Source organism: Bidens hawaiensis, unplaced genomic scaffold (assembly GCF_021521415.1).
Source record: "Bidens hawaiensis isolate Kalapana, Puna unplaced genomic scaffold, B.hawaiensis_p1.1 tig00021861_1, whole genome shotgun sequence".
Lineage (NCBI taxonomy): Eukaryota > Viridiplantae > Streptophyta > Magnoliopsida > Asterales > Asteraceae > Bidens > Bidens hawaiensis.
Window position 1 is genome coordinate 349,435 of NW_027493394.1, and position 13,148 is coordinate 362,582.

The 13,148-nt window shown below is 34.4% G+C and overlaps 1 protein-coding gene across 1 annotated transcript; it reads left to right on the top strand.

Annotated features, from left to right (window-relative positions):
* Positions 1-10,095: 10,095 nt before the first annotated feature.
* On the top strand, positions 10,096-12,029 carry LOC143564270 (auxin-responsive protein IAA31-like). Its single transcript, XM_077051599.1, has 4 exons — positions 10,096-10,305; positions 10,478-10,719; positions 11,289-11,379; positions 11,815-12,029. The coding sequence occupies exons 1-4, from the start codon at positions 10,133-10,135 to the stop codon at positions 11,858-11,860; spliced, it is 552 nt and encodes a 183-aa protein (XP_076907714.1). The 5' UTR covers positions 10,096-10,132; the 3' UTR covers positions 11,861-12,029.
* The last annotated feature ends 1,119 nt before the right edge of the window (positions 12,030-13,148 follow it).

The following is a 13,148-nucleotide window of genomic DNA, read 5'->3' on the forward strand; positions in this document are numbered from 1 at the left end:
ATTCCTTTGGTCAAATATTGCACAACTGTGTCGACCAGTAGACGGATCAAGACACCAGTGTGTTAGCCAGGGCATCAATGTTCCATGTAATACTTATCCAACAAAGCGGAACCAACTAACAAGACGCAACACAATTGTGTAAGCCATAAACCTTGTAATCTAACGAATTGACTATTGACGCAAGTGTGTCATTGGCTAATATACAATTTTAAACATATTAAAACGATGTTTGGAACAAAACTATTATAGGAAAGTTATATGATATATTTTTAAAACAGTCATAGATAGATTTGGGTTTTAAGCTGACCAAAAACCTGGCATAGATTTGAATAGATAAAAACGAATTGTAAAAGTCTTAAAATATGATGTATATGTTGGGTGGCAATAGTAACCGATAATAAGCGATTGATCTAGATCGTGAGGACACTGAAGAGTAAAGACTCGAAAGACCCATTTCTTTTAATGGAATATGCCACTACTCTGGAAATCTTCCATTAGTTGGAGTATTCCACTGATGTAGGATTTTATTGAAATCATACGATCATATGTTGGCTGGCAACCTATGATTTTTCATAAATGATTTGGTCCTATACATGGTCTTGGTAGTAAACCTCCTGCTACTGATGTCCAGTCGGTGATACAGATTCTTTACTTATCCAAGAAATTGCTATTATCATTGTTCCAAAAGAAAGCAATATATGCGGAACTTATAATAACATGGTCGTGTATTTGAAAATTAAAGAATGACATGAAAGATATTTAACAAATTAGACAATATCCCTACATAAAACTTCTTTAAAAAAAATCTAAGGCACGAGTGAAGAATAGACGAATCTGACATCACCAGATTGGACGACTAGCACTTGCTAGATCTTTTCTAAAAGCTGATCATTTCGGTTTTAAACCGACATGAAGTAAAAAATTGTTTTTGTCTAACCTTAACAAGTGGGCACGGGAACAATAGAAAACATATGTTGGGACCATGTTGGCTGTTATGTCTAGAGTTTAACCCACCATCCTATGTTGTTTCTCTTTTCTTGATCCCACAATGTCAAGTTCCCTCCCGACCACCAAAATCTAATTCTACAAACTCTATATTCAAATTCTTTGAATTCACGTGACCCCATAGGCCATAACATAACAAGATATCTTATCTCGGTTCAGTTTAGAGTTCGACATGATAGATGCAATAATAAGTTAAAGTCGAATGTGGTTCATTGAACCATACTATACTTTGAAAGACCGAAATCATATTCTCCAAACTTTGTATTTAAATTATTTGAATCTATAAGACAATATAAGTCCTATAACATAATCGGAATGATTATTTCTTTTTGGTTAAGTTCAGAGATAGATGAAAATAGTTGGGTTAATAAATTATACTTCATCTGGTTTATTAATCACTAGTTTTATAGCGCGTGTAAAAGACGGGATGATTTAAATTATAAGATCGCAAATAATTACATAGCGTGTATGAATAAATGTATTACATCTATGTTTGTGTCTATACTATGTGTACATATATTGATTTTATTTATATCACAAATGATTTTTCTTCAAAAAAAATTGAACTTCTTTAAAAAAGTAAATAAATGAGAACGCTCATTCTAATGGAAATTTCATTGTCAGTATTGTAACACTTGGAAAAAAATTTCGTTAATGCAAAAGTAATTAGCAATAAAATATTGTTTTATGAATAAGATTTTCCTTATTAAGATCCAAGATCTTGCAAAGTCAACAAAAGGTCCAAATTTCGTCACGTAACGAACACTACGTGGAATAACCTCGGGTGGCGGGCCAGAAAGTAAATAAAATAATAATATGACTAAACGGCCTCAAAAATTCAAAATATATGTTAGAATATTAGACACAATGTATAAACATAATTTTAGAAGATTCGAATCGCAAAAACTGAAAAATAAGCAACTGAAAGTTAGTACAAGACACTATAAGGACCTGACATCAACTGTTTTCCAAAAAATAGTTTCTTTAGTCTATGTGGTCGGGAATTTGATTTCGTTCAAAGTTTGACAAAAATTATTAAATACGGGATCCGATAATCTAAAACTCGCAATACGTTAAACCGAATCACCAAAAGAATTACATAGCGTGTATGAAAAAATGTATTACATCTATGTTTGTGTCTATACTATATGTACATAAATTAATTTTATTTATATCACAAATAATTTTTTTTCAAAAAAAAATTGAACTCCTTTAAAAAAGTAAATAAATGAGAACGCTCATTCTAATGGAAATTTCATTGTTAGTATTGTAACACTTGGAAAAAAAATTTTGTTAATGCAATAGTAATTAGCAATAAAATATTGTTTTATGAATAAGATTTTCCTTATTAAGATCCAAGATCTTGCAAAGTCAACAAAAGGTCCAAATTTCGTTACGTAACGAACACTACGTGGAATAACCTCGGGTGGCGGGCCAGAAAGTAAATAAAATAATAATATGACTAAACGGCCTAAAAAATTCAAAATATATATTAGAATATTAGACACAATGTATAAACATAATTTTAGAAGATTCGAATCGCAAAAACTGAAAAATAAGCAACCGAAAGTTAGTACAATACACTATAAGGACCTGACATCAACTGTTTTCCAAAAAAATAGTTTCTTTAGTCTATGTCGTCGGGAATTTGATTTCGTTCAAAGTCTGACAAAAATTATTAAATACGGGATCCGATTATCTAAAACTCGCAATACGTTAAACCGAATCATCAAAAGAATTTATATAATAACAATCTTTCCCACCCCCACCCCCTGGTCGCCCCCCTTATGCTACCTCACCCCTCGCCTCTCTTTCCTCCAATCACATCCTACCAACTCAAAACACTAATCATTACCTCCTAAGTACTAGGCTAATGTGGTGTATCATCTCATCATAACACACATTTCACTCTAACTCCTACCTCACCACTCTATACTCCTTCTCCCTCTCATTATATAAACAGCACACACATACACATTTACATCATCGACATATACACCAACAATGAGAACGTCGGTTCTCGTATTCCGCTTGTACACCGCAGATTCTCTCGGACATCGAATAAAATCCAAACATTTTAACATTTTGTTGAGTTTTTCGTTCCAAGCTTGTGAGGTTTGGCAAAGACCGTATAAGGCCTTTTGTAATTTATAAACCATACCGTATTTACCAGGAACTTCAAAACCATCAGGTTGTTTCACATACACTTCTTCCTTTAACTCGCCATTTAAGGACGCCTATTTAACGTCCAAATGGCAAACGAACCAACCATAATTCACTGCAATTGCTAAAATCAAACGTACAGTTTCCATTCTAGCCACCGAGGCAAAAACCTCATCAAATAATACCTCGTGCTCTTGCACGTACCCCTTCACGACTAATCTTGCTTTGTATTTTGTTATTGACCCATTTGCATCACGTTTGGTTTTAAACACCCACTTCAAACCGATCGCCTTGTGACCCGCTGGTAGGTAACATAAGTCCCACGTATTATTTTGTTCGATTAAGACTAATTCGGATCTAATTGCTTCTCGCCATTTCTTTGAAATCTTTGCATCTTCAAAGGCAGACGGTTCTTCATCTAGGAGTAGACATTCTCCTTCACTCAACATTACATAATCTTCAAATCTTTTCGGAGGGACCGACTGGCGACCAGTTCTTCACAGCTCAGGTTCAGGATTTTCTTCCGGTTGGTCTTCAAATTCAGGCACGTTAAGGTCTGTTGGGTCTTCGTTTTCAACTGGAATTTCTTGATGAACTTCTTCTTGGACTGGCTTGATTATAAATTCAACCCATTTAGGTCCGGGTCTGACTTGAAACGAGTCAGTATATCAAGACCAGTCAAACTTTTGATTTTCTTCAAAACGGACATCCCGGCTCACATAAATACGGCTTTGAGCCGGGTCGTACAATCTATTATCTTTTGATCCCGGTTCGGTTCCGAGAAGTACAACCTCCATACTCCAATCATCTAATTTGTGTAGGTTGACGATGGGTATCTTCATGTACGTTAAGCACCCAAACACTCGTAAGTGTGTTATGTTGAGCTTTCTGCCCTTCAAGGCTTCATAGGGAGTTACCGTCTTTAATGCTTTAGTTGGTATCCGATTCAACACGTAAACCGAGTGTCTCACCATTTATCCCCATAAATTTTGTGGAAGTTCCATAGCTTTCATCATACTTCTTGTTGCATTTAGGGCCGTTCGGTTTCGCCTTTCGACTACACCATTTTGTTGAGGAGAGTAAGGAGCCGTAAACATTCTTTTTATTCCTTCTTGATCACAATATTAGGTGAAAATTTTGTTGAGAAACTCGCCACCTCGATCACTTATTAGAGCTTTAACCTTTAACGATTGTTCTAACCCCACTTCCTGTTTAAACTTTTTAAAAATAACCAAATCATTATTCTTATTTCTAATGGTATAAAACCGCATATATCTTGTATGATCATCTACAAGAAGCATAAAATGTTGGTTTCCTCCTAAGGTAGGAGGCAAGATTGGTCCACATAAATTGGTGTGAACCAACTCGAATGGTCTAGTGGCACGGAACATGGTGGTATTAGGAAACGACTTTCTACTATATTTTCCTAGCATACATGCTCACCATGCAAAGTTTGAATATCACCATGTACCATATTTTTAGACTTCATATTAGTTAATATTCAAAATTAACACGACCAATCTAGCGTGCCATAGCCATCCTTGGTTTTTAATGGAAGCTAAAACACATACCGGGGTTCCAATTCTGAGCTCGATCTTATAAAGACAGTTTGGAATTCTCAGGACTCTCATTAGCAAGCGACATCCATCCTCGTATAGCCACAAGTGGTCGTTTTCTATTCAAACCTTACACCCTTCTTTGGTTAACTGACCGATGCTCAATATTTTGCTAAATAAGTCAGGTATGTAATAAACATAATTCATAACCCAATGCTCAACATTCTTGCAATCGAAAATAATGGAACCTCTCCCTTTGATATTTACTTTGGACCCGTCTCCAAATTTCACCAAACCGCCCACTCGATAATCAATTTGGTCAAAGTGGGTTTCACATCCGGTCATATGATTAGACGCCCTATTATCTAAATACCAAATTGAATCGCTTACCGGGTCATTTTCGTAATGGATTGGATTAACCTTCTCTTCACTTAACGTAACATGTTCTTTATTAAATTCAACTAAGGCCATCATAAGAGTTAGCGGCTTAGCCTCGGATTGATTCAGATTCGCTTCTTGAGTCTGTGGTCTCGAACATTCCCATGCAAAGTGGTAAAAAGCATTGCAATTATAACACCGAACACCTCTTTTATCTCTACCCTGATTTTGATTATTATGATTATTACCTTGATTGTCATCTCTATCTTGGTTGTTCGTGTTTGGTTGGTTACCGTCTCTTCAGTTATCATAATTTTGATTAAACCGAACCCGTCCTCTACTCGAACCTCGACCACGGCCTCTTCCACGGCCCCGTTGGTCATAACCCGAGGAGCCACGACCCCGAGCCTAATAGTTTTGGTCATGATCGGTGTCGTTTCTTCCTTGATTAATATCGGTTTTGCTATACAATAATTTTCCCATCTCGGCCAATGCTTCCTTGCCTTTGATTCTCTCTTCAAAAGCCTTTAATCTTCCTATGCAATCTTCAAAAACCATAGTGTTAAGATCGGCTCACTGTTCGACAGTTGCTACAATAACAATAAAACGATCTGGAACGCCACCGAGCAGTTTTTTACGAGTTCATGTTCTTCCATCGGACTACCCAAACTATCAAATTGCGAGGTGTATCTGGTACCTTCCCGGCAAAGTCTTCAACTGATTCTTTTTCTCCCATCTTCAATAGATTAAAATCTCGCTTTAACGATCATAAGCGAGCTTGTTGCTCTCAATCAGCACCGAGAAATGTAACCCGTAATGATTCCCAAATCTCTTAAGCATCACCGGTTCTTGCAACTTGCATCAACACATATTCCGGTAAGTCTTGTAAAATAATAGCCATAGCCATCTTGTTCTTTCTCTCGTCTAGGGCTTCTCCAGACACCACCTCCCATAATCCTTGAGCATCAAGAATCGATTCCATAATTGCAACCCACGTGTTGTAGTTTGTTTTTGTTAACTTCAGACACTGCAACGAAGTTGAACTTGGTTCCCTTGCTTGCACAACCGGTCTTTCATCCGCCGTAATACCCAGTCTTCGAGTTTCCAATTTGATGTGGTTAGTCGCCCCACACCGTTCTTGAACTTCCCAAAGATCGTAGATCGCCTACGCTCTTGATACCAATTGTTGGAGAAACAAATTGAATATAAATATATAATCTTTATATATATTGTGTTCTTGATTCGTATCACAATCAAATCTTGAATACGTCGGTAGAAATTGAGGTTTAATTTTTGGAAGTTAAAAACCTACTGTTCGTCCATTCCGATTTCTTTTTATTATAAGATCTCAATAATTAATTTTTGTTTTGAAACAAAATCCCACATCAAGTTTTCTTGCCAGTTAAAAAATACCCATCGCCGACTTCTTTAAATTTCGAGTCCGTGTTCATTGATTCAAGAATATAACTGAAACAAGAGTTATCAATCCAATTTGTTATCCAACAATAAAAAAAACATGATGAAATAGCTATATTAGTAGCCATTCGAAGAGTTGGGAGTAAACAAACTAGAAAAGCGTAGTACTAGTCTCCTATGAAGTACCTACTGGCTCCCCCAAAAGTGTAGCACAAAATGCACAAATCTACAACAAAATTTAAAAATTTTATTAAAAGTTCATTAATTACTTTTATCATATGTCTCTAAAAAACTGATATTCGTGATCATATACTCAAAGACACGCAAATCTAACAAATCATGTCTAACCTCTACAACGTTAATATATATTTTTTAAATGGCATAATAACTAGTGTAGATAAAATAGAAATGGGAATTGCTAGACCACTCCTTACTATATATTAAAGGACTCGATATGCAAACAAAATAATATGAATAAAAAAAAAGGTCACAATAAAGCTTCCAGTAACATACAAAGAACGAAAAACAAACAAAATGATTGTTGACATGAAAAGTACAAAGCATTGGATGCTTCACTGAACCGGTTCGATAAAACAGGCGGCCGACCAAAACTTTACACGTTTAAATATATGAACCCATCTTGTCTACTTTGTTTTAAATCCATTTTTAACGTAATTATTATCCTCGATGAATACTAGAAAAGGACAAGTTTATGTGGTCGACGATTTTATTCGTTTCAAAGTTTTAGTAAATACCAAGAAACACAATTATATTGCAACAATATTAATCATTTTGCTTATTAGTTTTATGCATCTACAGTTTCAATTCGACCTCTCTCTGTAGTTTAAGGTCAATGTAGTTAGAATAGTTTGGTTGATTCGTGCCTTTCAAGCATTCTGGTTCAATGGCATGAGGTAATGATTAATGCGTATTCTGGATGTCTTAGGTTGGAAACCTGACTCAAGGTGTTTCCTCTCATTGATGGATTTCCTCATTTGATTCTGCACCAAATGAGACAAGCCTAAAGCGTCAATATCAATATGAACGCTTACAACGTCTCAGAAAAGCTCTCACTTCGAGTATTAGGGGTAGTTTCAAAGACTATTAAAAAATCATACTATTTCCATTATACATTAACTAATGTTTTACCCAGCACTTTGCGTCGGGAGGTCGGTATAAATAGGCGGTGGTAAAACCCAAGCGTTGTCGGTACGTTCCGGGCGTTGAGGTGGTAAGTCAACGCGAATTTGGTTGGTTTTGGTTCCTTGCGTAATGGTACCAGACCTAAAAAAGATTATAAAAATTGAGGTGGGCAAGTGGGGTGATGTCAGATGGTAAAATTCGAGCGTTGGTAAAACCTTGATGCGGTGAGTCTATGCAAATTTAACCGGTTTCCGTTACATTCGTTACAGTACTGGAACTAAAACAAAACGTGGTGAGTCTATACAAATTCGCTCGGTTTTTGTCACATCCGTTACGATACTGAAGTTAAAGAAACAAACAAACAATAAAAAAAAAATAAAACAAAATCCCAAAGTTGTTATTTACAAGTGTATACTATAATTAAAAAAAATATCCCAAATTTACAAGTGCATTCGTGCTACAATGCAAAAAATAAGAACCATTTTCTCATGTATGAAGGTAGATTCCATCATTCCAACCCTAGTAGCCAGTCAAAGTAAAGTGATTAATGAAATCAACGAAGGCCATGTTATTAAAGAGTCAATTCATGACTTGATTCAACAAATATATCTTATATACAAAAAGGCTAAGAAACTTCGGCGCAAAACTTATAAATTATTCTAATAAAATTATAATAATAAAAATATATAATTATTTTATTTTTAAAATTTTTTATTGCAGTACTCAAGAAAAGAAGAAAAACTCAAGTAAAATTTTGACACAAGGGGTAAGAAGATGACTTTGAAAACCGAGGATCTTCATCTGTGCTATGTTTTTAAAAAGGCCCAAGCATGTGCTTAGTCGAGTAAATCAGATAATTACTTTACACACGTTTTCAAACTTAAAACAACTTTAATTATAAAGGATATCAAATATTACTTTACTTGATTTGTCTATAGAAAGTGTTCACACACACAAATATATAGAGTGATGAGAATGATGTTAATGCAGAAAATTATTCATGACTATTGAATATGAGTAATCAATGGTTTAGATACAAAATGACAAAGTTGTAATTAGTAATAATACAACTTACGTGTTTTTTAATTGCAAAGGGTTTATTTAAAAAAGTTATATTGTCTGAGTTAATAAAAGTAGCAATTAACTTTAGGGATTAATGTATGTTTGTTTTTATATTATTAGTCTAAGATACCACTAAAGTGTATATTGCACTTCATTACCTTTCTAAATCTAAGTTTTTTTTTTAAATATTTTGTGATACTTAAAACAATTATTTTTTATGTGATCCCTACAATATATTGAGGTCAGCCGACATTTCATTTGTTTCGCCTACACTGTATTATATATACAAACTTATATTTTTTAGAATAGATGACGGCAACTACATTTAACTCATTTATCTTTATATATAAAAATGATTTAACTAAATACTTAGCCAGAAGAATCAAGTTACATTTGCATAACACATTACAAATAGAATCATATAGACCACATAGGATGATAAGTTAAATTTTAGAAAAATAAGATCATATATATTCATATCAAAAGATAGGTTAAGAAAAGGACTTGAAATGGGGGGTTGGTCCTCCTTTTCCCGACCATTGCCTTCAATGTTATCCACCTTCCAAATCCATCTCTCCTACCAATTCGTCTATTGTTTTATATTGAGTTAGTATTAATCACACCTTTTGAAAACTTTAAAATACTTGCTAACGTTTAAAACATAATTTCGACTAGAACTCGTAGCTTCAACTCCACCTAATCATCTATCCGTAACTATACTCACGACAATGTTACTTATTTTGATCAAAGTTAAATTTAACTAAATAGGTGATACTCTATTGTCTAGTAGTGTAAATTTCTAATTTATGTATTTATTTATCACACGGTTGTATATAACATTTTAACAACATCCAATTAAACATTGTAATCTATATAATTGTATAGGTATAAACGTGAGATGGAGACATTAATTTTCTATTTTTTTTAAGAATGGGAGAGTAGAAGGGTGATGGATTAAGCATTTGAGGTGACCAGGAGGTAGCAAGCCGGTACTAGCAGGAGCATGAACCTAATCTCTTGGTATCGCAAAAGCTACACTGAAACATAATATCTATCCAGATTTAATACAACAACAAAAATGGAAGTGAAATTACGACATGAAAAAAATAGTACCGACCAAAAAACGTCCTCACCTTCAGTACCGCACACACCTTTTGGGACGAGCGGGGCTACCCCCCTGGCCTAACACTAAAATAACCATGTTCCTTAAATACGTATGTCTGAAGAGCTAGTATACTTTGCCCCAAAAAGTACAAGCGTAAATGCTTAAGGTACAAGTCCTTGTATTGTATTCTTCCCACCTTCTTTAATTAAGCCTACTTTTAAGTTCTATAAATACCTAAATATTTCCAAGCAAACACAAAACACAAACACATACAAAAACACACACTTTTTAGCTTTTTTCAACAATGGAACTTGAACTAAGTCTTTCACCCCCGAATCAAACCAGACACACCAACAAGAAAAACCGTCATGCCAATAATCATGGATGCCCGACAGTATCAACCTTTCCTCTCGTTTCATGGAACCACGATGAAGACGACGAACAACACAACACTTTCTTAGCCAACGATCATCAACGGTAACTCTCTTTCTCAATAATATATCCATACACATTCTTTCTTGATAAAACTGCATACTTTTTGCAAATAACATTACACACAAGTTAACTATACCCTTTTGGTACGGTGGTGAAAACTTTTTTGCAAGTGTGAAAATCAGTATATGAGAAAACTTCCAACCCATATATGTAGGGATTTGGATGATGATGAAGAAGAAGGATTAGCCGGATGGCCGCCATTGCATTCATGGAGGAAGAGATTAATGGAAGAAAACCACCATGAAAGAGTGGATCAGATTAATGTGATGAACAACAACGATGAGTTGTTTGTGAAGGTGAAGATGGATGGAGTTGCAATTGCAAGAAAGATTGATTTGAATGCTTTTAACTCCTATCAGATGCTTACAACCGCATTGATTCACATGTTTGATAAGTGTAAGTTGCTTCAATATCTCTTTTCATATATATTCATTCACCTAATTTTATGATTAATTTTCATGCATCCAACACTTGTAAGATACAAAATAAGATATCATGATAAAGTTGTATATATGATTTAACGGGATGTATGGAATGCGTGAATAGGCTTGTCTGTAGATTAGATGTGGGTCAAAAGAGTTAATCATTGTGTATGATCCACATGTTTCACTAGTTTTAGAAATGTGTTGTTCAATCTATTTCGTTTAATAAACATGTCATACAACTTTTTTACACTTCTGTTTTTAACTTGATTACAACCCATTAATTTGTTTATAACTTGATTACAGTTTTATTTAAATATGGTTTAGAACTCGCCTATACATTTGATTTATCTAGTTAAACTGATTACATAAGTCATGTTCTTGTTACACAAGCTTAAATTTGTCCTTGGTTAATGCCTTTGATAAATTTGAGTCGTCTTTAGTTTCATTAGTTTTTTACTTGACAAAATTGTCATGCCTGTTTTAGACAACATTATTATATTCACACAACGAACTAATCTACTTTAGTTATGGATGGTTTAGCTGTTGAAATTGAGGAGGATATTGCAAGTTACAGGCTTATGTACCAACATAGAGACGGACATTGGCATCTTGGAGGAGACCTTCCATGGGAGTATGTGACTTCTTTTTAATTTACCGTTTAATTAAAGAAAAGCCCTCCTTTTCACTCTAATGAGGGTTTAGCAAAACAAAATTATTGTGAATAAGATAATAAAAACCCATCTATTTTTTCGATCTTAAAAAAGTAGAAAGTAAAACTAAATAACAACACAAAAAGATGGTTATATAACCTACATGTATGCACGTTATTATGTTGATAATATAACAGTACAAAATTAAATCATATATTGAAAAATATACTTCAGTGATTTTTTTTACATGATTTCCATTTATACACAACAAGAAAAATTTTAAAGTAACTGTCAAATTTAAATGTTTTTGTAATTATCTCACCATTAATGATTAACTGTCAAATTTAACGGGTACAACAGATTTTGTATGGATGTAATATGTCTTTTTCTAAGAACGACTTCCTTTCATTTTGCAGTTTGTTTATTCGATCGGTAAAACGTATACATATGGTGAGGAACTAGCTAATTAATGGTTGAAGTTGGATTAAATATCAAACATAGTTGGAATCTAAAATCTATGTTTTTTATGTTGAATTATTGAAATCATTATAATGTACAACCGATGATGCACGAGTTTTAGGTCAATATATATGCCCATATTCTGTTGAAATAGTTGTTACACATTTTGTATTAGAAAAGTGGATTTCCAACCTCCGGTCACCTAAGATTGTCCCTATATCATAAAATGTTGATCAAAATGCCATGAATGCAATCAATAATCTATCAAATGACAAGTACATGGGGCCGGGTAACGGGTTGATCCCATGCATAAATGTTGGTTATTCAACTGCACGCTATGGGCGTCCTTGGGGCGCCGAGGACTTGAAACACTGCCGGGGGCGCAAAAGGTGGGACACGGGTGGGGGGGGGGGGGGGTCCACAACGATTGGTGCCGTTCTCTCTCCATCTCTCTCACACACATACATATATATGTATGTGTGTGTATCTATATAATAAGGGCGTTAATGAGCTTTAAACTACAACGAGGCATTATAGGTTGGGGCTTCGATGCCCTCGGTGTTTACGTGACACTGTGAAGGGACTTCGATGTTCCCAATATCATATAGAACAATCTTGTTACCATCATGTGTTGTGAAAAATGATTGCCACATAACACTAAAGATATGTTACAATAACCAACCAATATTTTCACTTTTACTCGTGTGGATGGTATTCTGTATGTCATCCATTTTAAAACTTCATTTTGTTAAATGTGCTTATCTACTCTTAACTCTCATCTCATCCACAATTCAAGCATGAAAAACACGTTTACGCAGGTTTGTTATGACACTGACACTAAATCAAGGTTAGAGTTGTTACGATAACGACACTAAAACCAAAAAAAATAAATTAGTAACAACCAAGAAAAATATTGATTAGGTTTGTTACGATTCAAAAACTAAAACCAAAAATAGTTTTGTCAGATTAACATCACAAAAATGACATGTTTAAAGAAATAAAACATATTTAAAGAGAAAAAAAACTAATAATATTCAAAAACATGTTGCGACATCGACCATGGATCATTATCTTTTATATAACATCAACAAAACGATTTATAACTCAATGATGATTAGGATCTAGACAAAAATTTCCGTACTAATCGGGTGGATGTGTTCTTGTCAATACCACTATACCGGACACCACTTAACACATCTAAGATTTCATCATGCTTCTATTTTGTTAACGGTCCTGCTAGAGACACCTAAAAAAGTAAAAAACATCCACCCAATCAGTCAAGGATTGGCAA